This window comes from Gavialis gangeticus, unplaced genomic scaffold, assembly GCF_001723915.1.
Source record: "Gavialis gangeticus isolate Ggan-Ray unplaced genomic scaffold, GavGan_comp1, whole genome shotgun sequence".
Classification (NCBI taxonomy): domain Eukaryota; kingdom Metazoa; phylum Chordata; order Crocodylia; family Gavialidae; genus Gavialis; species Gavialis gangeticus.
This window is the reverse complement of record NW_017728993.1, coordinates 69,902,414-69,923,145: the sequence shown is the minus strand read 5'-3', so window position 1 is coordinate 69,923,145 and position 20,732 is coordinate 69,902,414. Positions and strand designations below refer to the sequence as shown.

General features: G+C 44.4%; 1 protein-coding gene across 4 annotated transcripts in view; it reads right to left on the bottom strand.

Moving 5' to 3' along the window:
- Positions 1-20,732, bottom strand: part of MTA1 (metastasis associated 1) — a 140,666-nt gene that overhangs the window by 106,612 nt on the left and 13,322 nt on the right. For all 4 annotated transcript variants that reach the window (XM_019501989.1, XM_019501987.1, XM_019501988.1 and 1 more), the window contains exon 2: positions 2,004-2,071. In XM_019501989.1, coding sequence (XP_019357534.1) covers positions 2,004-2,071 — 68 coding nt within the window. The remainder of the gene's footprint in view (positions 1-2,003; positions 2,072-20,732) is intronic.

The window sequence follows — 20,732 nt, the reverse complement described above, 5'->3', positions numbered from 1 at the left end:
CCTGATGTTTCCTCCGCCCTCATATACCCCTTCCCCCAAGCCACAGCCCCACCAATGTGACTTGTACCCCCCAGCCCTGCCAGCATTACCTGCAGGCAGAACCAGCTTTAGGCGTAGGCAGTGAGGGCAACCACCCAGGGCACCAAGGTGCAGGAGGGGAGGATGGCGGAGGGCATCATGGCACACCAGAGGCAGGGCCCTGCCTCAGCTTGGGCAGGGGTGGAAGAGGAAGAAGCAATCTGGGGATGCCCCTCATTACTAACCCCCAGCCCCCAGCCATCCCTGCCCTGCTGGAGGGTACCCTAGCTGCTCCAAGCCAGGGGGTGGGTGGGGAGAAAGGGGGGATGGTCTTTTTGGAGCTTGGCCTCTACCCCAATGGAGCAGACCTGGTCTGAACTTGCCAGAGCTTGGCCCCTGATGGCCCAGACCAACCCTGTGCCATTGAGGTGCTCCCCAATGGTGCAGAGCCAGTTCAGACTCACCAGAGCTCAGTCCCCAGCCCTAGTGGTGCAGGGAGGGTCCTGAAGCCCTGGCCCTCCACCCCATGCCCATCCCACAGCTGGGAGCTGTGCAGGGGGGAAGAGGCTGGGGTCCCTGTTGTTCCACACCCTTCCTGGGCCCAGGCTCCCCTCATGGCAACTGCATGGACACCCCATGCCTGAGGGAGCCGCAAATACCCAGCCCCAGGCACCTCCCCAGCCCTCTCAACTGCTGCTCCCAGGTGCTGGCTCCAGCCAGGCTGCAACCCTGCACACCCCATTGTTAGCGCAGAAATCTATGGGGGGCAAGTGCCCCCCCCCACCCCCCAACGCATCGCCAATGGAGCTGGGGGCAGGGCCAGGGAAAGTCCAGGATGGTTTGGGGCAGGCAAAGGATAGCATCACAGCCCCTACAGCCAGCAGCGCAGTTCCCTCTTCCCCACAGGCTGTTGGTACCTGCCAGGGGCTGCAGGGCAGTGCAGGTGGTATAACACAGCTGGCAGAAGCCACTGTGACAGTAGGCTGAAGCCCATACAGCACTATGCAGTGCAGGCAGCAATGCAAAGTTGCCCAGCAGCAGCAACTCCAACACCCACTATATCCCCTTGGGGTCCCCACCAGCCTCCCCTGCCTCATCCCAGAGCAGCAGTGCCCTGACAAGCATGGCAGGCAGCACAGGGGACAGGCCCCACACTGCTTTGCACAGGCAACAGCAGGCAGCACAGGGCTGCAGCAAGGTGAGACAGCGCAGCAGCACTAGCAGTGCCACCCACCCTGCCACCCCTCTTCTCCCCCCGTCTCAGCCCTTCTGCTGCTGCCAGGTGCTGGCTGCAGCCCTGCATCCCAGAAATCAGGGTGGGGGGGGAGTTCCCCCTGATGCATTGCCAGTGCCCCCCCGCCCCCCGCTGGATCCCTGCTCATGAAAAAAAGGTTCCTTAGACAGTTCCAATTACAACCCCTTCCTTTCTCCGTCCAGGACAATTGATATTTCATCTTCAGGTCAAACTATCACGGCACAAAGATTGTAAGAAGTGCAGAATAAATTCTGTCCATCAGACCAAGATGAGAGATTACAATCACCATCAAAATACCCTCTAGCTGGTACACTGCTCTTTCTGAACAGTGCACGATAGGCACTTCATAAATGAGTGGCTGTTCCCAAATAGTCAAGATCAGTAATTTTGAAGCAGGGTGCCTTGAGATCCTTTCAAGGGTGCCATGGGATGCCACACAATATTAGCATTGCTAAGTTTACAAATATGATTTACAAGATAAACCCAGAGATTTCAAATATAAATTCACACTTGGGGTCTTTTTGAGTTCTGTGCAACAAAAAATCCCAAAGCTCTGTTATTTTTCATTCAAGGGGTAGCTCAAGTCTAAAAAGATTGAAAACCACTGATTTAAACCATAGTCAGGAATTACAGCAGTAAATATATTTTTAACCTCCTAGTGCCTAAAAGACTTTAAACAAAATTGGCAAGGGTGGGGGGAAGAGTTGGCCGTTAATGTGCACTACATTACCTTATTGAGTTCTTCTATTCTTCGTATCAAATATGGATTACTTGAAGAATTTTCAAAGTAGACATAATCTGAAAAAAAATGTAAAAAAACAAGATTTAGGCGTGTGTAAAAATAGCAGTACCTTTTTTCCTTAAAAACAAAAACAAACAAAACAACCCCCCCAACACACTTATACATTCAGTGACATTGTACCAATGCATCTTACCCCACATGTCAAGTATCCCCTCCAGATCCCAAATAGTAACTGAAGGTATGTGTAATGATAATCCAGGCTAAATTATTTTAATATTACAGGTAAAAAGTGGCATATGTAAATCTGAAGGGAAAAAAAAAAAAATACCCTACCCTCCCCAGCATGGAGGAAGCTACACAAGTTTGCTTGCCAGCCTACACATTCAGCAAGCAATGTTTAAGATGATCCTCTTCACCCTCTGACCAGGATTATCATTTCTATCTTTGAGTCCCTTTACTAGCTGACTCCTCCTTCCATATCAAGTTCTAGCTTCTTATTCTTACCTTTTAAGACTACAACTTTGTACACCAACTTCTCTCACTTCCCCTGCCTTGCTCCAAAGTCTGTTTTCCTTCTTTTATTCTCATCTACTGTCACTTTCACATCTGCTGAACCTTGGCCTGAAACTCCCACTTTAGCTCAAAATGCCTTGAGAGGGATTTGAAAGGAAAATCTTTCTTCTGTAAACCTCACAAACTATACCCCACATCAGGAAGTGTGCTGTCAGCACATACATTATTGATCATATTTCATATTACTGAACCCCTGCAGGAAGCGGAAAACCCCCCACAAGCAGCAAGATGCCTCCTATGAAAAGCACTTGTAAACAGCAGATTTAGAAGAGCAGAGTTATTTATTAACAAGGATCATTTTCCCCATTTTATATATGGGGAAACTAAGGCTAAGAGCAAGGTCATCTAGAACGCTAGTGTCAAAAGTCAGGAAAAGGACCCAGGGTTCCTAATCCAAGTCCAATGTCTTAGCCACAAATACAGGGTGGTCAATCCCTGGCCCACAGGCCAAATCTGACCTGTGGGGCTCCCCACGAGTCCATAAATTTGGCAGTGGGGGAGCAGTGGATGGAGTACCTGATCCCAGCATGCAGGGCCAGGCAAAGGCAGTAGTAGTGGGCATCAAGGCCCAAGCCCAGTGTGAGGAAATAGGAAGGGGCAGAGCCAGACTCTCAGGGACCAATCCCAGAGCACAGGGAGTGGTGCTGGGTCCCGAATGCCCTGCCCTGTGCTCTGGGATTGGGAGAGGGCAGTACACCATGGCCCGATCCAGCATACTGTCTGACCCCCTGGGGGCCACTCATCTGGTCTGCAGGGCCAAAATGATTGATCATTAGCCCACTAGCACATAGTGCAAGGCACTGGACATTCAGAAACAGCAAAGCAGGAAGTGTCCTGAAGAACTGGCCATACAAGATGACAAGCAATATATGATGGCAGAATATATATATTTTTTTTACATCCATTTGTTAAGTTTAGCTACACCCTGCAATTAAGCACTCTGTTTATAAGCCAGAAAGCTCTCTCACCAGCTTGTGGCTGGAAGGTTTTCTGTGGTGCAAAACATTTGTCTCTCTTCTTTAAAGCCTGAGTTTTATTTCTTCAGAATAAGATTGCTTAGCCCAAGTTCATCATATCAAGCATGTCTTTTCCCTTGGTCATGGTATTCTGCAGAGGCCAAACTGCTCCCTACAGGATTATGCTGCATATCCTCTCTTCCTGGGAACTAAGTTGAGCCTCTTTCCTCACCCTGACACCCCAACCACTTTTTATTTTTTAAATATGACTTGCTGTCTATCAATCTGTCAATCTAAGAGATGTACATAAAACTGACCAGGGGACTCCTGCAGCAGCCAGATTACTCTCTACAATTCCCTAGCTCTCTTGCTTCTGGTAAATGCAAGACAGGATTCCCCAAAGGGAGATGCTGTTTCGCCTATACTTCTTTTGTGAAGCTCCATCACACCTAAGACAGGAACCATGTCTTCTTTAGCACTGAGTATGATGTCAAGACTTTCTAGCATTGTGTTTGCTCATTCACAGTAGCACTCTTGCAAATAAAAAGGGAGCGCTTTCAGTTCTAATAACATTGGTGCTCAAATGAAATGCTTGTACAACTGGTCTCTGGCACTAGGGATTCCCCTCCCGGTCAAAGAGAAGGAAGCAGCATACAGGTTCTCTGTCTCTCTGGTGTAATTCTGAGGATGTTAAAGACCGATTTCTGCACCAGCAATTCAGGCCCTCTAACAGAGTGTGGAAAGAATAAAAATCAATAAGAGCAGGAATAGATGTTCTCTTCTCACTCTGAACTTAACCCTGATCCCATAACATTCCCTACCAACTCTCTACAGTATTAACACTCATGTCCACACTTGCAAAACCTTTTCAGGACATTACATGTGGCGTGCAGAGGTTCGCTTGTTTAACAGAAGCAATGAAACTGTGATCAAATGAACATCCCACTTGACATGGGATAGGCATAAGTACAGTGGGAAATACTGAACTGTCAACTGGACCTCACACAATAACTAAGAGCGAGTGAGGTGCTCTGGTATCAGTTAAACCACTGCATTTCATTAAGTAACTGAGCATGAACCAATGTAACTAAGACACCTAACAGATGTTGCATTTATTGCACAAATAATTTGCTAATCATGAAATAAATAGTAACATGCCACATGTGCAAGCAGTTTATCATGCAATAAAATGGCAAAGCAACCAAAGATGCGCCAGATTTAGTGTTTCCTGTTTCTATCATGCTTTAATTGAAACATGTGGCTCTCAAGCACCCGGGAGCCGGAGCACTGCTTCACATCATAGGCTCCCAGGTGCCAGCACTTTGACCTATACAGGGAGTACTCCCTACTCAGTTCTCAGGCAGACAGGGTGGCTATATCCTGGATCTGAGGGCTGCCCCTTGCCCAATCTCACAAGTCTGAGAGACCAGGTAGTGAGCAACCCTCAAATCCGAGATACAGGTGCCCTCTGCCTGGGGAATGGCACATTTGTGTAGCCTAGCCCACATTTAAAATGTTCAAGCACTGGGAAGCAGCTCCCTGAAGTCAGGCTCCCTATGGGTCCAGAAGCTGAAAGGACACCCCCGGCCCCCAAGCAACATGGCATCGGGGGGCATCTGGAAATGTCTATGACGACATTTCCCACAGCACTCCTTGAAGACCCCTACACCCTAGCAGTCATGCAGCTGGGATCTAACAAATTTACTCCCAGATCCCAAAAGCTTACATCCTGTCATGCACATCTGGCATGGCAGGACACACAATTGTGGGAATCCAGGAAAAATTCATCAGGTCCCAATGATGCAATTAGCATCTGCCAGGGCCTGAAAGGCAAAAAGGTCAAAAGAGGGTGCAGGCTTTCAAGCATGGTTTCAGAAAGATACATAATGCCACACACCTTGTTAATATACAGAATTATCACTCAGCAAGGTTGCATTTGTACGATGAAAGCAAGTTACAATGTTGCAATGAGAAGGCTCACATGTAATAATATGCTCAGTTTCCAGGTGACATGAAACAGGAAAAAAAGTAGCAATGAATAGTAGGGATACTATACTAACTGCTTTGCTGCACTTCCCACTATCACAAAGTGGGTTTTCAGCTCTTTAAGGCCTGTTATCTTAGCTTGTGGTACAAAGGACTTATGCTAGTGCTAATTCAGTGACAGCCCTTTCCCTCTTAAATTTTTTATCCAAGGTTTAAAAGTAGCAATGGGCAAACCTAAAAGGCTTGTAATTTGCATTTGGTTTGGAAAAGGTCAAATTATCTGATATTTCAAGTCCGATATTTTAAATCTCTGAATTATCCGAACCTGGGGGAAAAATCATTTTTTACCATAAGAAAGTGCCAGTTCTCTGTAGCACATGAAGCAGAAGCGACAGCTTTACATCATTGGGGCCAATGATAAGACAGCATGGAGTAATAAAATTGGGCAATCATGAGGCAAAAAACATTATGCAATTAATGGAACACTAACTGAATTAGAAAGAAAATCCTTCCTCCCTCCTCAGAGTGGAGTCAGTACAGATTTGTTTGGCCACACACTGAGTGGAAAGGGGGAACGAAGGGCGCATCTGCCACACAACTCAGCTGCAAAGTAACTCACTGTAATTCGGGGGTTATGGAAAAGAGATCCACCAATATGAAGATCTCCCCCTCATCTCTCATAAAAGGGTCACACTTCAGGGAACTGATTCTCAAATGGGTTGCCACAGGATTCTTTAAAAGGGTTAGCCTCCGGGCACTGGTAGGTGGAACTACCCTGCCACATCTCAGTTTCTATGAGATGCCCGTGGAGCTGAACCAGGAAATAGTAGCAGTGGGAGGGGGTACCTGCTGCAGTCTGGCCTGATAAAAAGGGACACTGTGATGCTGCTGCTACTGGCCCACTTGAGATCTCAGACTGGCAACACCACCACCATGGAGAGACTAAGTACTGCCCCTGGTCTTCCTGAAAGGCATGGGGCACTGCAGGCTTCAGGCATCAAGGCAAGGCAGGAGAACAGGTCTCTCTTGCATTGGGGAGGGAAACAAAACAAGAGCTACCTCTGCCTACATTCAAAGAGGGTGTCACTAAGTTCAAAAAAGTTATGGAGGGGGGCCTTGAGTCAAAAAAGGTTGAGAACTACTGCTTTAAAGCTGTGGTAACTAGCCATCAAAGAAAGCATGAATGATCCTCTCCCCACTATGCTGCCAGACAGCAAAACTAGCAATTACATCAGCTACTTGGGTCTTCTGGGCAGAAGGCTGAGCATTTTGGTCCAACTACATTTTTGAAGCCTAGGGCTGCAAATCCAGGAGCTCAAAAAGATGAGAAACATCAACATTTCTAGCTGAACATGACAGCTTTGCCTCTGTGCTTTCTTCAGTAACTACATTAAAGATTTTGAATGCATAATTCTCCCATTCTGCTTCTCTCAAAACAATATAAAAAGGCTATCTTAAATAAACAGTCCTACAAGTTTTTCACGTATAAAAGAATGCATCACAACATCTGATATGGATAAATTAAGCAGCTCTCTCAAAGACTAAAGGCTGTATTTAAAGTGGACAGCAAAACAAAACTTACAACTTTATAACCAGTACCTGGAACTAAAATCTGGCATCATCCCGACAAGTAAACTATAGATCTGTTAGGTATCCAGGTTGTAGACATATTGGTCTAGAGGCAAAACGAATCGGAACTCAGGGTGGAGGCAATATCTTTTATTAGACCAACTAGATGTTTGCGAAATAGTTGGTCTAATAAAAGATATCCCCTCTACCATGAGTTCTAATTCCTACAGATCTGTTGGCATTTTGAGTACCTATATCATAATAGGCAGGGAGAAGCTAACAAGCGTCATGACTACCAGCAAACTTACTGCAGAAGACAATTCATTACAAGGTACATTTAAACCTCTGACAGACAGACAGACAGACAGACAGAGCGAGCACAAGCATGCATAAAAAGTTTTTTGTTGGTTCTTATTTCAAGTGTATGCAAACAAATACTCACCATCCATATTTCAAACCAGCTTCACACACACACACTAAGTAGTCCACCATGAGTTTTAGCAAGTAAGTTATAAAATTGTTACCTAGTCCACATTACTGAAACTAGCAGGAAATATTTTTCTAAGCCTCACTATCATGTATAATTGGGAATACATATCATGTGAAAAGGAATGTCGCCAGAGAAAGGAATACCATTTGCGTTCTCAGAAACACACTTAAGAGTGACATGTTTCCAACTAAAACTCAAATATACAAAGGGAGACTTGGATAGATTACCATCCCACGATTAAAAAAGTAAAATTCAGTAAAATAAACCTTAGTGCATTAAGGGGGGGCAAGGACTTTTTTTTAAAGCTCAGTTACTCAGGCTGGTTGCTGCATGGGAAGTTATATGTAACATGGGACAGTTTGCACAGGCTCCCACAGGAATGTAAAGAGATAAAGAAACAAAGCTCCTTGCACACATTATCCATCAATTATACAAACCTTACACAACAGCCCTAAGAAAAAAGAAAAAGGAGATAGACAAAGGGAAGCTTAACACATTAGCAATTCTATCTCCAGCTACTTAAACATTAGAGGATTCCTATAAATACATTATAATTTATTTGCTAAACCACTACATAATGGGGCACAATATTTTCCTAATATCACAAACCATAACTCTGCCACCATTTTCAAACAAGTTGTTTCTGAAGAGGGCATCTATTTAAGAAGATCATCTCAAACAGACTATGAAGTGTCAGGAGCCCAAAAATGTTCTGCAATATTTAGGAATAGGTGAGGAAAGGAGAAAAAAATACAAGAAGCCTGTACAACACTGCAGGGCTTGTTCTTCCCTGCCAGGGAAGAAGGAAGAAACATGAGACATGTAGCTGAAAAGAAGGCAACCAAAAAAATCTAGGAAATGAGATCCAGTGACAGAAAAAGCATAGAACAATGCCTCAAACCAAGAGCAATCAGGCACTTCTTTGAAGTGCCCAGGCCGTTAATGGATTTATCGCTTACCTAAGTATAACATCAGTATATCTGCTGTGTCCCATAAAGGCAGGATGCATCTTCCTCAGCATGAGGACGCTACCAAAAGCCTACAAAAGAATTCTTGACCTGGTAAATCTCTATAATAGTACTGCAAAACTGTTTCTCCCTTCCGGTTTTTGGCTATTCCAGAATCATAGTGAAATTGAGGCTTGTACAGATGGTATTAGATCAGGCTGGTAGAGGCTCAATCCAGAGAGGAAAGGGAAAAAATAGGGGGAAAACAATATCTAGGTTACTTTTGCATACTACAGGGAGGGCTAAACTACCACCCAGTAGGCTTTTAGAGACCACGTAAAAAAAGCCAGAAGTATTTTCAACCCATTTATCTATACTTACTTGCTTATATGATCTTTTTGAGGTAGACTTCACCATGATTATTTTCTCCTCTGTCACCTTCATACAGTGTTACAACAGTAGGCTTTTTTAATTTTTTTCATGTTACAGGTCAAATGAGCCAAATCAGTTCAGAATCCTCTAGATCAGGGGTGGGCAAAATGCAGCCTGCCAAGCCATTCTATCTGGCTCGGGGAGGGGAGGGGGAAGGCTAAAAAGTTTAGAAAATTAATATTTATCTGCCCCCGGCTGCCTGTCATGCGGCCCTCGATGAATTGCCAAAACTCAGTGGGCGGCCCTCCACCCAAAATAATTGCCCACCCCTGCTCTAGACTGAGCAACACTCAATTGTTCAAACACCATATGTGGCACTACTAGTGACAAATATCCACCACCCCAGACTTTTCAGCCTAGGGCTTCAGATACTCCCAAATTCATTGGTGGGCATCCTACGTGCAGTCCCAAGCCTGGAGGTGCAGGGTTTGGATGCCCCCCCAACTCTCACTTGCCCTTAGCCAATGGCCACAAGAGCAAGCTAGGCAGGCATACTATACATGACACTACACCCACTTTCTTAGTAGACTTCTCATACAGTGTAAAGCATGATACAGAGACTACACAGGCTGCAGCATGCTGCAGATTTTCTGAGCGGCCACAGGCAGAGTTCAATTTCTTCATGGGCTAGATCTGGCTCACAGGCCATAGGCTGACAACTCTTGTCTTCTGAGGAAGATGTACCTGTGCTTCACAGTCTACTTGTCCTTTTATCTCATGAGATTTCCTTGACCTTCAAAAGTACAACTTAGTTTGGGTCCACAGTGCTCTTCAACCTACTTCTCGCCTGTGGACATAGAACAACCAATGCTCTGAATTTCAACATAAGAATAAGAAGAGAGGCTTCCTTCAGTTCTCAGGCCACATGCACATTGTCCCATCAGAGTCCAAGTTCTAGACTTCCTGGCACCCTATGAGGCTCACCATCGACAAATCTTTTTTCCAACAAATTAATGAGATGGTTATGGGATAATTTTGAAAGGGGGGGGGGGGAAGCTATACTGGCATGTTCATTAAATAATGTGAAAACTCAAACCATTGTTGCTATCAAAAACAAGTTAAGTTTCAAAGCAGACTGAAATATATGCATCAGCCAGATGCATGTGTTTTAACCAGAGAATAATTACTTATAGCGAATGGGTCAAAATAACTGCTTACATGGATCTGCAATTGGTGTTGCATGCATAATCCCAAGAGGAGTTAAATTTAAAATTTCCAAAAAATAATGTTGTTTAATGCTGCATGTACCCTCTTGTCAATGGGTTCTCATATCTCCACTTAGTTGATGGTGTACCAACTCTTATATTCTATAACTCAATTTTTTAATTTACTGGAAGAAAATATTTAGGATTCTAGTACTGTGAAAAGACCAGGAATCCACACAGATAAGTCATCTTGAAGTACTGCAATTACCATGGTATTTTAGTGAATATAAGCAGCATTACCTCCATAGATCCCCATTCCACAAAATTAATGGGCCAGCAGGCTATCACTAAAGGTAAGAGCAATAAGTTTGAGGAAAAGAGTCTTAATTGAACATTAGTAGTTACTTTTCTTTTTGAAAACAATGGCCACGTCAAAGGCCACATGGAGAGAATACTACTACAAACAGCTACAGAGAGAACTTCAGGTACCAATACTGCACATTTCAACAAAAGCAATACCCAAGATGCAGTTGTGGTAACACTACACCCAGTGAATTATGTTGATACTGGACTCTCTCTCACTTCATAGCAAAATAGGCCACAGGTAAAAAGTCAATCTCTTGTTATTAGTCCCACGAGGTAGGAACAATCTAGATTTCTCAAAGAACAGTTCAGTTCAAATAAGAGACCTTTTAGCATTGTGGACCACAGCCTACTTTCTCCTGGTAAAACAAGGACTGAGAGATGATAATGGAATTAAGTCCTCACAGGGAAAGAAATTGGAGGCCATATTTGATAAGAATTTGAAGGACTGAATGCAGCACCATCTTCTCTCTGGGGAGTCATGTAATGAATGGCCTTTATCCCATGGATATCAAAAACCCAAGGAGGCTGCTAGAAACATAGTTATCAGTAAACAGTGAGATAAAAGACATTCCAACAATGGATGCTACTGAGGATCCAAAACTTTAACACCAAGTGAAAAAAAAGTTGCTATACCACTGGCCGAACTACTAAAAAAAAATCCATTCTTAAAAACACTCCTCTTAAATTCCCAATCCAGATGAAACTTCATTATCTCTCGGAATCAGCAACAGCTTTTGCAGCATCTTCAATTAATCTTTCCACAGCTGTTGACTCTACAGGAGATGACACTTTCCACTTGTCAGGTAGGACATATGCTTTTACTAATTAGGAAAGATTTCCATCTGCAGGTCTTAAATCCTTTACTAAGTACTAACAGTCTTAGGAGCTTCACCAACTATTTTAAAGAGTTTTAAGACTCATGTTATTTTAAGAGTTTTCAAAGTCTTTGTTTTACTTCTCAAGCTATTCAGCAATATGCAATTGCCATATTAACAGTTTTGACCCATATTTCTCAGTTATTTTCTCAAAATTTCTCTAATCGTATTTTCTTGCAAACAACACATCCCTGAAATAAAATAATTTGTTTTTGAAAGATTCTTCCAGCATTATGGCTACATGCAGCAGAAACAGAGCCTAACCTTCAGCAAACTCACCATCCCTTTTTTGCATAAATAAAGCTGAATCCCTCACTGCTGTTGACAACAGCTTTCCATGACTGGATCTATGATGCTAAAAAGAGCTAAAGAGTCTGTGAAACAGACCATAGCTGAAGAGGCTGTGCAATACAAAGTTGCTAAGGAGCAACTAGCATACGGCAAACTTGCCCTAAGAAAGGTTAGGCTGATTACTGAAGCATCAGCACCATTAAAAAGAAGACTTGAATGGTAACATCTCCAAAGTGAATGAGAATAAGCCCTTAAATCAAGTGACTCCTTCAACTGCCTGAATAGTAAGGCCACAGCTGCTGCACTGTGGAGCTGGAATCAAACCACTGTTTCCAACCCCATCACCTCAGCCAAAAATAAACTTCCTTACCTAATATATACCCCAATTTTGGTGACAGATTTTTGGGGGAAAGGTTTGTGATGTAAAAAAATATGGCATTTATCTCCAAATATTCTAATTTATTTTTTAAATATATTCTAAAAGTAAATATGTAGCATACTGCAGCCAGACTTGTACAATAAATTATAACCAAATGATCAAAGTTTAGTTTCCTTTTTTAAACAAAGAATTACTGCAAAAATCTCTTCTACCCAATTAACAAGACTGCATAATGCAGTCAATGGCTGCATCTACACAAGATGATACTGCGCAGTAACAACAAGCTACACTGCAATATCTCGTGGCTACTTCACAGTAGCTTTGTGGGGCACTAACCGTAACACATTACTCTGCAGTAGTGTCAGGAAAAAAAAAACTGCTGGGACACAATTGCACAGTAATGGCAGTCGCCGAGCACTTGTTTAGCACTTGGTTATGCAGACATGGCCAGTGAGTAGAACAGACACTTAGTGGAGACTCTTCTGACTGTAGAATCTGTTGATAAAACAGTATGCCTAGAACTGCTGCTAAATGGCCACTATCAAATAATATTAAACATGGACATTAAGAATATATTTACTTCTGAAGTGCCCAACTCAAAAGAGATGATGAAGTTTCCAAAGGATCTACTGGTGCTTAACAGTCCTGGACAGACAGCATTTTCTTCTTACAGGCTAGGAAAGGAAGTTTCTCACACAATACTGCCCACTCTCACACAAACAGGAGTTCCCAAATGAATGGATGTGATCCTGCTCCTCCCTGCTTGTAAAGGGAGGGTATGGAGGCTCAAGTGTCTGACTCAGCCAAGACCATGCTTGGAAATAAGTGCTCTGAAAGTCCTTAATGCTGTTCAGAGCTACACTATTTCCAAATTGTTGGTATGAAGCCAGGACTGTCCAACTGGCAGTTGTGGGCTGCAAGCAGCCCACAAGGCATGAACACGTAGCCCCTGAACTCCCACCCAGCCACTGCTGCCCCTTGCTTCAACTGCAACAATACTCAGGGTCTTGGGGCTCCCCTCCTCTCTCTCAGCTTCTGGTGTCTGACCCAGCCCTAGCAAGGTGGGACAGGGTGATACAGCATGTGCTGCCAAGTGAGCTGGCATCTCAGAGTGTCAGTGTGGCACTGTGCCACAGGACAGCCAGGGAATGACCAGTGAAATGGGTCAGGAGGGCATCCACACATGCAGCTTGATGGCTCCATGGCCCCTTCTGGTGTGATCTATGGGGCATGTAGCCCCCAGCCACTTAGAAGCTAGACAGCTCTGATATGAAGCCAATAAATTACATACTCTAAAGGGTTAGAAAAAAAGTTCTCTCTAGACTTGAAGAAATGTAGTCCTTTTCCAACTGTTCTTTGCCCCAGTATTACTAGCAAAATGGCTTTGTGGTCAAAAGGAACCTGAAAGAAGTGGGTAGTATTGCGATTAAGGCACAGGACTAAGTTCAGTTCCCAGTTCTCCCAGACTTGTTGCATAACCTCTGGGCAAGTCATTTAACCTATGTCCTTGTTATTCAGCCATAAAAAAGAAGAATTAACAATGGTGCTTTACCATAGAGCATGGCTGTAGAGAGAATTTCATTAAGGTAGGCAAGATATAAAAATGATAGCCTTATAAGCATTTGGGTACAAATATGTGATTAATGACCGGACACAGAGTCCACATACAGATATGTGCCCTAAAGTCCTCTATGGTCATCAAGCCAACATCTGTAGTTTGAGCCTTAGTAAAACAAACTTTTCTCAGATTCCTTTGCCAAATTTAGTCTTTGGGATCTTGGGCTTCAGCAAGAAGTCTAAAAAACTTCAGCCAGTCTGATTTTATTGCAATTAAGAATATTAAGGAGAGACGCACAGAACTCCCAATAGTGCTCTTAGGAATAAGCGTTATTAAAACAAGGACACAGTGCAGTTAGCTACCTTTTTACTTCTGTATACAAGAGGGAGAGGGGGAAGAAAACCTAAGATGGCTAGATAGAAGACAATGGACTCTTTTGTTGATGCATACAGAAGTTTTTAAAGTATGTACTGCTTTTTGAAAGGTTCCATGGTTTGCAAGACAGCACAATTCCTAGAGCTGGTTAGATGACAGAGAATCACTTGCAAACAACTCCTCTCCTCAAAGTGCAAAGTGTGGATTTAACTAACGGTTAGAGATCCCCCAGCTGGTGCAGCAGTTCCTAAGGCTGAGAGCCTGCAACAAACTTCCTCAATAAGAATTGGAAGCAACAGGCTCTCCCCAGGAAACATGAATCCACCTAAAACAGTGTGCTACATCATGCGATTATGGGAAAGGAAAAAAAAATCATCTCTATTGGCTTCCCCTTATAAGGAACACTGGCATCCTATAGACTGATTGGTTCCAGGTCCACCAATCTCCTGGAAATCAGCTGAATGTCTTAAGAATCATCACTGAATCATCTTCAGGTCAAAGCTGGCAAATTCCTATGACTCCTACTACAAGAACAGTGTATTTTGTCTGATCCATTAACTGTTCCAACTGCTGTAATTCTATTTACTAATAACTGTAACTTCTTTCTGCTCTATTCAGTTACAGTCTCTACTTGGGGTTATGAAGCCCCACAATCCAAAATACCTTCTGTAGGAGTGGCTTGCCTGTTTTCCATCTCAAGATTTAAGAATGCCTAAAGGGATTGTAAATAGAGTTATTCCGGATCAATTTTATATGGACACTTATTCCAAAATAATGCGTTTGCCCAGAGTTAATTAGGAATAATTGCCTGTGGAAAAAGCCCAAATCATGAGAGCTGCTTTTTGTTTAATTATATAAAATGCTTCTTGTTTTTTTACAACACCTTATCAAAAGCTGCCTTTTCCAGTTTCCTGTGTTTTTACAGTTTCCTGCACTTCCTTTAGGATCTTCAGTGCTGGATGCCTGGGCAAGGTCTATACAGGAATACAACACCCTGCACACTGGAAAGCAGGTGAGACTACACAGTATTAAGTGCCACACTGTACATGCATACATCCACACATCTCTCTAAATCCAAAACTTAGTCTTTCAGTTCTAGCTGTGTTCTCTATATTACAGATAGAGAATGTATCAGACCTGTCAAACTAGAACAATATCTTGCCTACCTGATTATATAAATATGACACTAAACTTTAGGGAAATTCAACACCCCCGTCCCCACAAAAAAACCCAAACACATTACTTGTAAAGAATGTGTGAGTTTTGCTTAGCAACCTTAACAGTCAGGATATGTCATTACTACATGCTAACCCAGGGATGGGCAAAATATGGCCTGCAGGCTGCATCCGGCCTGTGAGGCCATTCTGTCTGGCCCGCAGGTCCCCTAAAAAATGTAGAAAATTAATATTTATCTGCCCCTGCTTCATGTAAAAAATGACAGGAACCAAGGGCAGTAGGACCCAGGGGAAGCCTACCCAGCCCCCACCCCACCCCACCCTCAGCTGGAAGCCCCAGCAGGGGCTTCTGGCCTGGGACCACATGGCTGCCCTATGCTGAAGCCTCAGGTAAGGGGGGTGGGGAGAGGGGAAGGGCAGGGGGGACCCCGGGCGGGGAAGGAGCCCAGGGAAAAGCCGAGTGTGGTGGTGGAAAAGCAGCCCCTCGCCCGCCCCGTGGCCGGCACCCCACACTGCAGCTACTTGCAGCCCACCTGGGGCTGCCTGTGCCTGCTCAGGAAAGCCCCACATGGACTTCGAGCAGCTGCAGCAGGGAGCGCCAGCCACAGAGCAGGCAAGGGGCCGCTTTTTCCCTGTGCTGAGCACCAGCTTCTTCCCTGCTGGTGAGCAGGGGATCGGGGCTGTGCACTGCCCCCCGCCTGTACCGTGGAACTGGGGGGCACGGAGTGAGGAGGTGCAAAAGCCAGCAGAAGCATGGGGCCCACACCAGTGTCCCAGGGCCAATGCCAGCAGGGCCCAGAGCAGAGTGGCAGGAGTGTGGGGTCCCAGCCGGCAGGGGCTCTATGGAGCCAGGCCAGCTCCCCCTTCTCCCTGCTGGTGCAGCCCAACCTGGCTCCACAGACCCCTGCCAGCCTGTGCCCCGCTTTGGGCCCCACCATTGCTGGCCCTGGGACATTAGTCCTAAAATGATGACCAGGGGGTGGGGCACCTGTTAAGGGGCAGGGCACCCCATGTAGCCCTTGACAGCCTGCCAAAATTGGGTAAGTGGCCCTCTGCCTGAAATAATTGTCCGTCCTTGTGCTAACCCTTAGTCTTTGTCCCTCCTTTAGGCAAATGAATTATAGTAGTAATCTGAACATGTGCCTATTGGGGTAGTGGAGGAAACATCTATTTGAAACAACTTACACTGAATGATGGTTCTTTGCATTCAGTAAATAGGGCAGGAGTCTGCAGGATATGCTCAATTTGCCATTTCAACAGTACTGACCAAAACTATATTATTTAGCAAGAGTCAAAAAGCAAGACCAGAAAGGAAAAGAAAATGATGGCAGAATGATCCAATAACATGAGGAAGTCAAGGCTTCATCAGAAACATGGCATCTACTCAGTCTTCCTCAGTGTGAGCTCACAAAGAACACGAACAACTCGGAAATGTGTGCTCAGATGTGTTCAGAGTCAGCTGGTTCCTGAAAAAGAAGTCTGCTTCCCTCATTTCCTAACCCCAGGGCCAGGTTAACTACAGTAAAAGTTCTGTTAACTGGCATCTTACAAGCCGGCACGCTCCACTAACCCGGCATGCTGGCTTGCAAGATAAAGTGAAACCGGAAGTGCCCACAGTGGCACTTCTGGTTTCTCCAAGCCCCCATGGCTTGAGGCAAAGCAGCCTGCATTGCTGAGCCCCCAAGGCCCGGGGGCATAACAGGCTGTGTGGGGCTGTGCGGGGCCTGCCTCCCTGTCCCACAGGGCCCATGGGAGGCGCAGCAATATATTTCTAAGGGAGATCTTCCTTTCTGGTCTGCAGAACTGAAAGCAGGATCAAGCCTGTTAACAACAAGAATAGGCCTCTACATCCTCCCCTTAAAGACTCTGAACTGCAAAACACACAAGAAACTAAAGACTGTGCATCTAAATTCTGAAATATTAATCACATTACATTTTATTTTATGTGTAGTATTTATCTAGGGATAAAAGGAAACAATTCATTTGGCCACTTTGAGATGGAAAACAGGTAAAGCAGTGCTCTATGCACATCCTTCAATGGCAAGGTTCACAATTCCCCAAAGTAGGATTTTTGCCGAGGCACTTTTATTTCAAATAAACAGATGCTGCAGAAGACTACTGAAGAGAAACTTATTTCATCATCAGCAAGTACCACTACAAGCACTATCTTTCTGGTAAAAGCAGCATTCAGGAAGTCTGTAAATCTAAAGTTACATTTTTGTAAGTTAAAATGCTTACAAAAATTATGAACAGAACCCCATATAGCCACCTTACAAATCTCTCTCTGCTCCCAAAATACAGGAAAATATTCTGGCTGACAGCCTAGCTTTTCCAGGTCTGACAGCTGTGTATTTATAAACTTGTTTGATACAGCTTCAACAATGTTGTGTTGGAGCAGTTTGAAGTGGTTTTCCTATCAAAGGAGTTTAAAAAAAAATCTGCAGCCTTTTAGAAAAGAATCTTCCTATATACATGCACTCAAAGCATCTTCTTTCTGTTCAGTCTATTCCAATTTTTTTATTTTAAAATGCGTAAGTCTGGGGCAAAAAAGAAAGGACCACAACATCTTTGTTCTAGTGAGAAATACTTTTGTCAGTATAACTCTAGCAATGAAAAGCAGGCATATTTGTAGGATTCCAGAGATAAGGCTGTAAAAGCTGTAAAATATAGTGCATCAAAGTAACGCTACCAAGAATGCTGACCTAAAGGTAAAACAGAACATGTGCAAGTAGGAAGTCTGAAAGAGGGTTTGTGATGACACCATAAGAAGTTAGGCTGAGAGATAAAACAGGACTTTTGCTCTTTAAAAATCATGTGTATAGTATTGCAAGGAAATCCACTTCAGTAAATTAATTCCTGATGTCCTAGAGATGACTGAGATGTGTTTGCACAAGGCATTTCCCTTCACAGTCATTCCATCAAGTCTTCCTGGAAGAAGTCCGAGAGCCAGGTATACTGCTAGATCTGGCTTTTACCTCCTTTTTGTTACACCATATATTTAACGTGCTCCATTTCCTACAGTATGTGTCAAATGGGGGGAAAAAGGGTCATAACTCTAACTACCTCCCCTCAAATTTTAAGTTTCTAGGTGGCACTTCCTTGGATCGTGTCTCAGAGGAAGTGGGGTAGTAGACATTTTATGGTAAGATGTAGCGATGAAGTGGTTGCCTTCACAGTCCAATCCTTGAACCAAGACCTTCTTAGACTGTCTGCAACCTTCAGCAAGATGCCTGGACTCATTTAGTTCATCCCTTGGATTTGCAGGGTCTTCAGTTTGATCATATTTCACTCCTTGTTTGGAGGGATCTGCAAAATCTGCCTTGTGGAGTTTAATGGAAATACTCAAAGGTCTGGCCTTTCAAACAAATCTAATGAATTGAGCTGAATACTGAGCAGCCATCTTGAGCATGATTTTGAAACTATCTAGGCATAACAGTCTCTCCCAAATTAATTTTTCAGCTACTTCAGCCTCCAAGATACCGTTTTGGTCAATACAAGGTACCTGCTCTTTTATGAGTCTTGCTATTCTTATGGAATTTTTCCCTTTTGCTGTCTATACTGGGCCAAGTCCAAAGGACAAAGAAGAATTCCTCTATAAAGAGTTTAGAATGACCTGCCCCTCTGTGTACTACAAATAGCCATTAAGAAAAATGGTTTTTAAGTTCTTGAAGGTTTTTCAAAGGTTACAAAGAAGAGCACGTGAAGACCTATACTGGATTTAGCTAGCTTGGATTAAGAATTCTTCCTCAATAAAGACATGGACAAAAAGTACAGATTCGAGCTTTTGCATCAGCTTCTCTGCCAGACACAACTTGAGCCTTTTTATTCATTTCAGCATGGAGAAACTCTCCTGTCCCTCCCCCTTCAGCCACAGGACCACAGCTTCTCCCCTCTATTTCCCCACCCTCCGCTGCACTATCCCTCTTGACTGCTCCAGCTGGGGAAAGCAACAGTGGGGCAAGTTCCCCCTTGTCATGCTTGTTTCTGGGCTGGCAGAGAACACCTGGGGAAACCAAGCAGAGAGGAAAAACCCACCTGCTGCTGCCACTGTGGCTATTGCTACTATCCCCAGCCAGAAGAGGGCAGGATCGGCTCTAGAGCAACACCTCCCCCACCCCCAGATCATCTGAGGACAGCGGCAACAGTAGGTGTAGGAGTGGGGGAATGAGAAGGGAGGGGCTGTAATGCTGAGAGGGGAAGTGGGGTGGGGGGCACAGTTTATATTTTATTTGGGGATTTTAAAAGTCCCTGTTTCTGCTGCTGCAGCCAGCCAGCCCCGCTGGGGTGCTGGAGAGAGCTGGGAACAGGAGTTGGCCTGTAGGGCATTTTTACATATGCAAGCACTACAGTGCCAGGCGTGTTAAGAAGTGCCTGACACTGTGACACTTACAGTGGTATAAACAGCGAAAAGTATGTCAGCACTGATAAAATGGCAGCAGCTTGCTTGTGAACTAAAACACATCAGAGGTGCTTTAGTTCAAAAGCACACCGCCACCATTTTCTGCACGCTGAAATGCATTTCACCACTTACGCAACTAACTGCATGTGGCGCAGCGCAGTTTGCCTCAGCTCACATGTGGAGCAGACTCGATTAAGCGAGTCTGCTTCAAAGCAGCGGATCTCCAGCGTGTCAAAAAAGACAAAAAAGTATGTGTATAAATGCTAGGAATGTGTCCAGGACTGTACTGAGCAGCCCCTTGCCCATGCATTTGGAGGCAGGTGGGGTGAGGAACGGTGCAGTCTGGGAAGCCTGGAGGACTGACCAGACACCAGGCACAGAATGCTGTGTCCCCACATACCATTAAGCCAGTTCACAGAGAACCAACTCAAAACAGTATTTGACTTTCCCAGCGTACTTCTGAAACATTACAGGAAGATTAAGCTGGTCTTAAGTGACCTGCACATCTAGACTCTTGGGGTTTGGAGTGTATATAGAATATTCTGAACATTAAGTCTGTCTGCACCTTAAGAGATTTATTTCATCCTTCCAACACACTCAAGAAGTAAAAATAAAATGCCCTTGTTTTTCGCATGCAACTACTCAAGTCTCCAATACACAGGCAACTAGGTTCTTCATAATGAGGAAATCCCCATAACAAAAAAGGCCTACCCACAATGAAAGTCAAGAGAGACAATGGATGGCAAAATTCAAAAGCTCCAAACTAGAGCTGAACCAATAAAGATTTTCTTGGCCGATACCAGTAGCTGATTATTAACCAGCCATATCGGCCAATACCCATCCAATAACCAATTTATAGGACTGTAGCCAGGCAGCACAGAAAGCAGCGCCCTGCAGGTAAAGCCTGTGGAGGGGAAGGGGCATGGGATAGCTGGATCAAGGCCCCCATGGTGAGCGAGTAGGGCAGGGGCAGGGGGCACTGCCCAGCCAGGTCAGTGAATGGGACCCAGGGTGGGAAGCAGGACAGAGCTACAGGAGGCTCATCCAGGGGATCAGAGTCCCAGCAGTTTAAAATGGCACAGGGGTGCTTGAACTAAAGCTCATCAAATGAGCTTTAGTTCAAGTGCCACCACCACCATTTTTGGCCAGTGCCAATCCAATATGGCACCAATACATTGGTGCACCTCTACCAAAAAAAAAA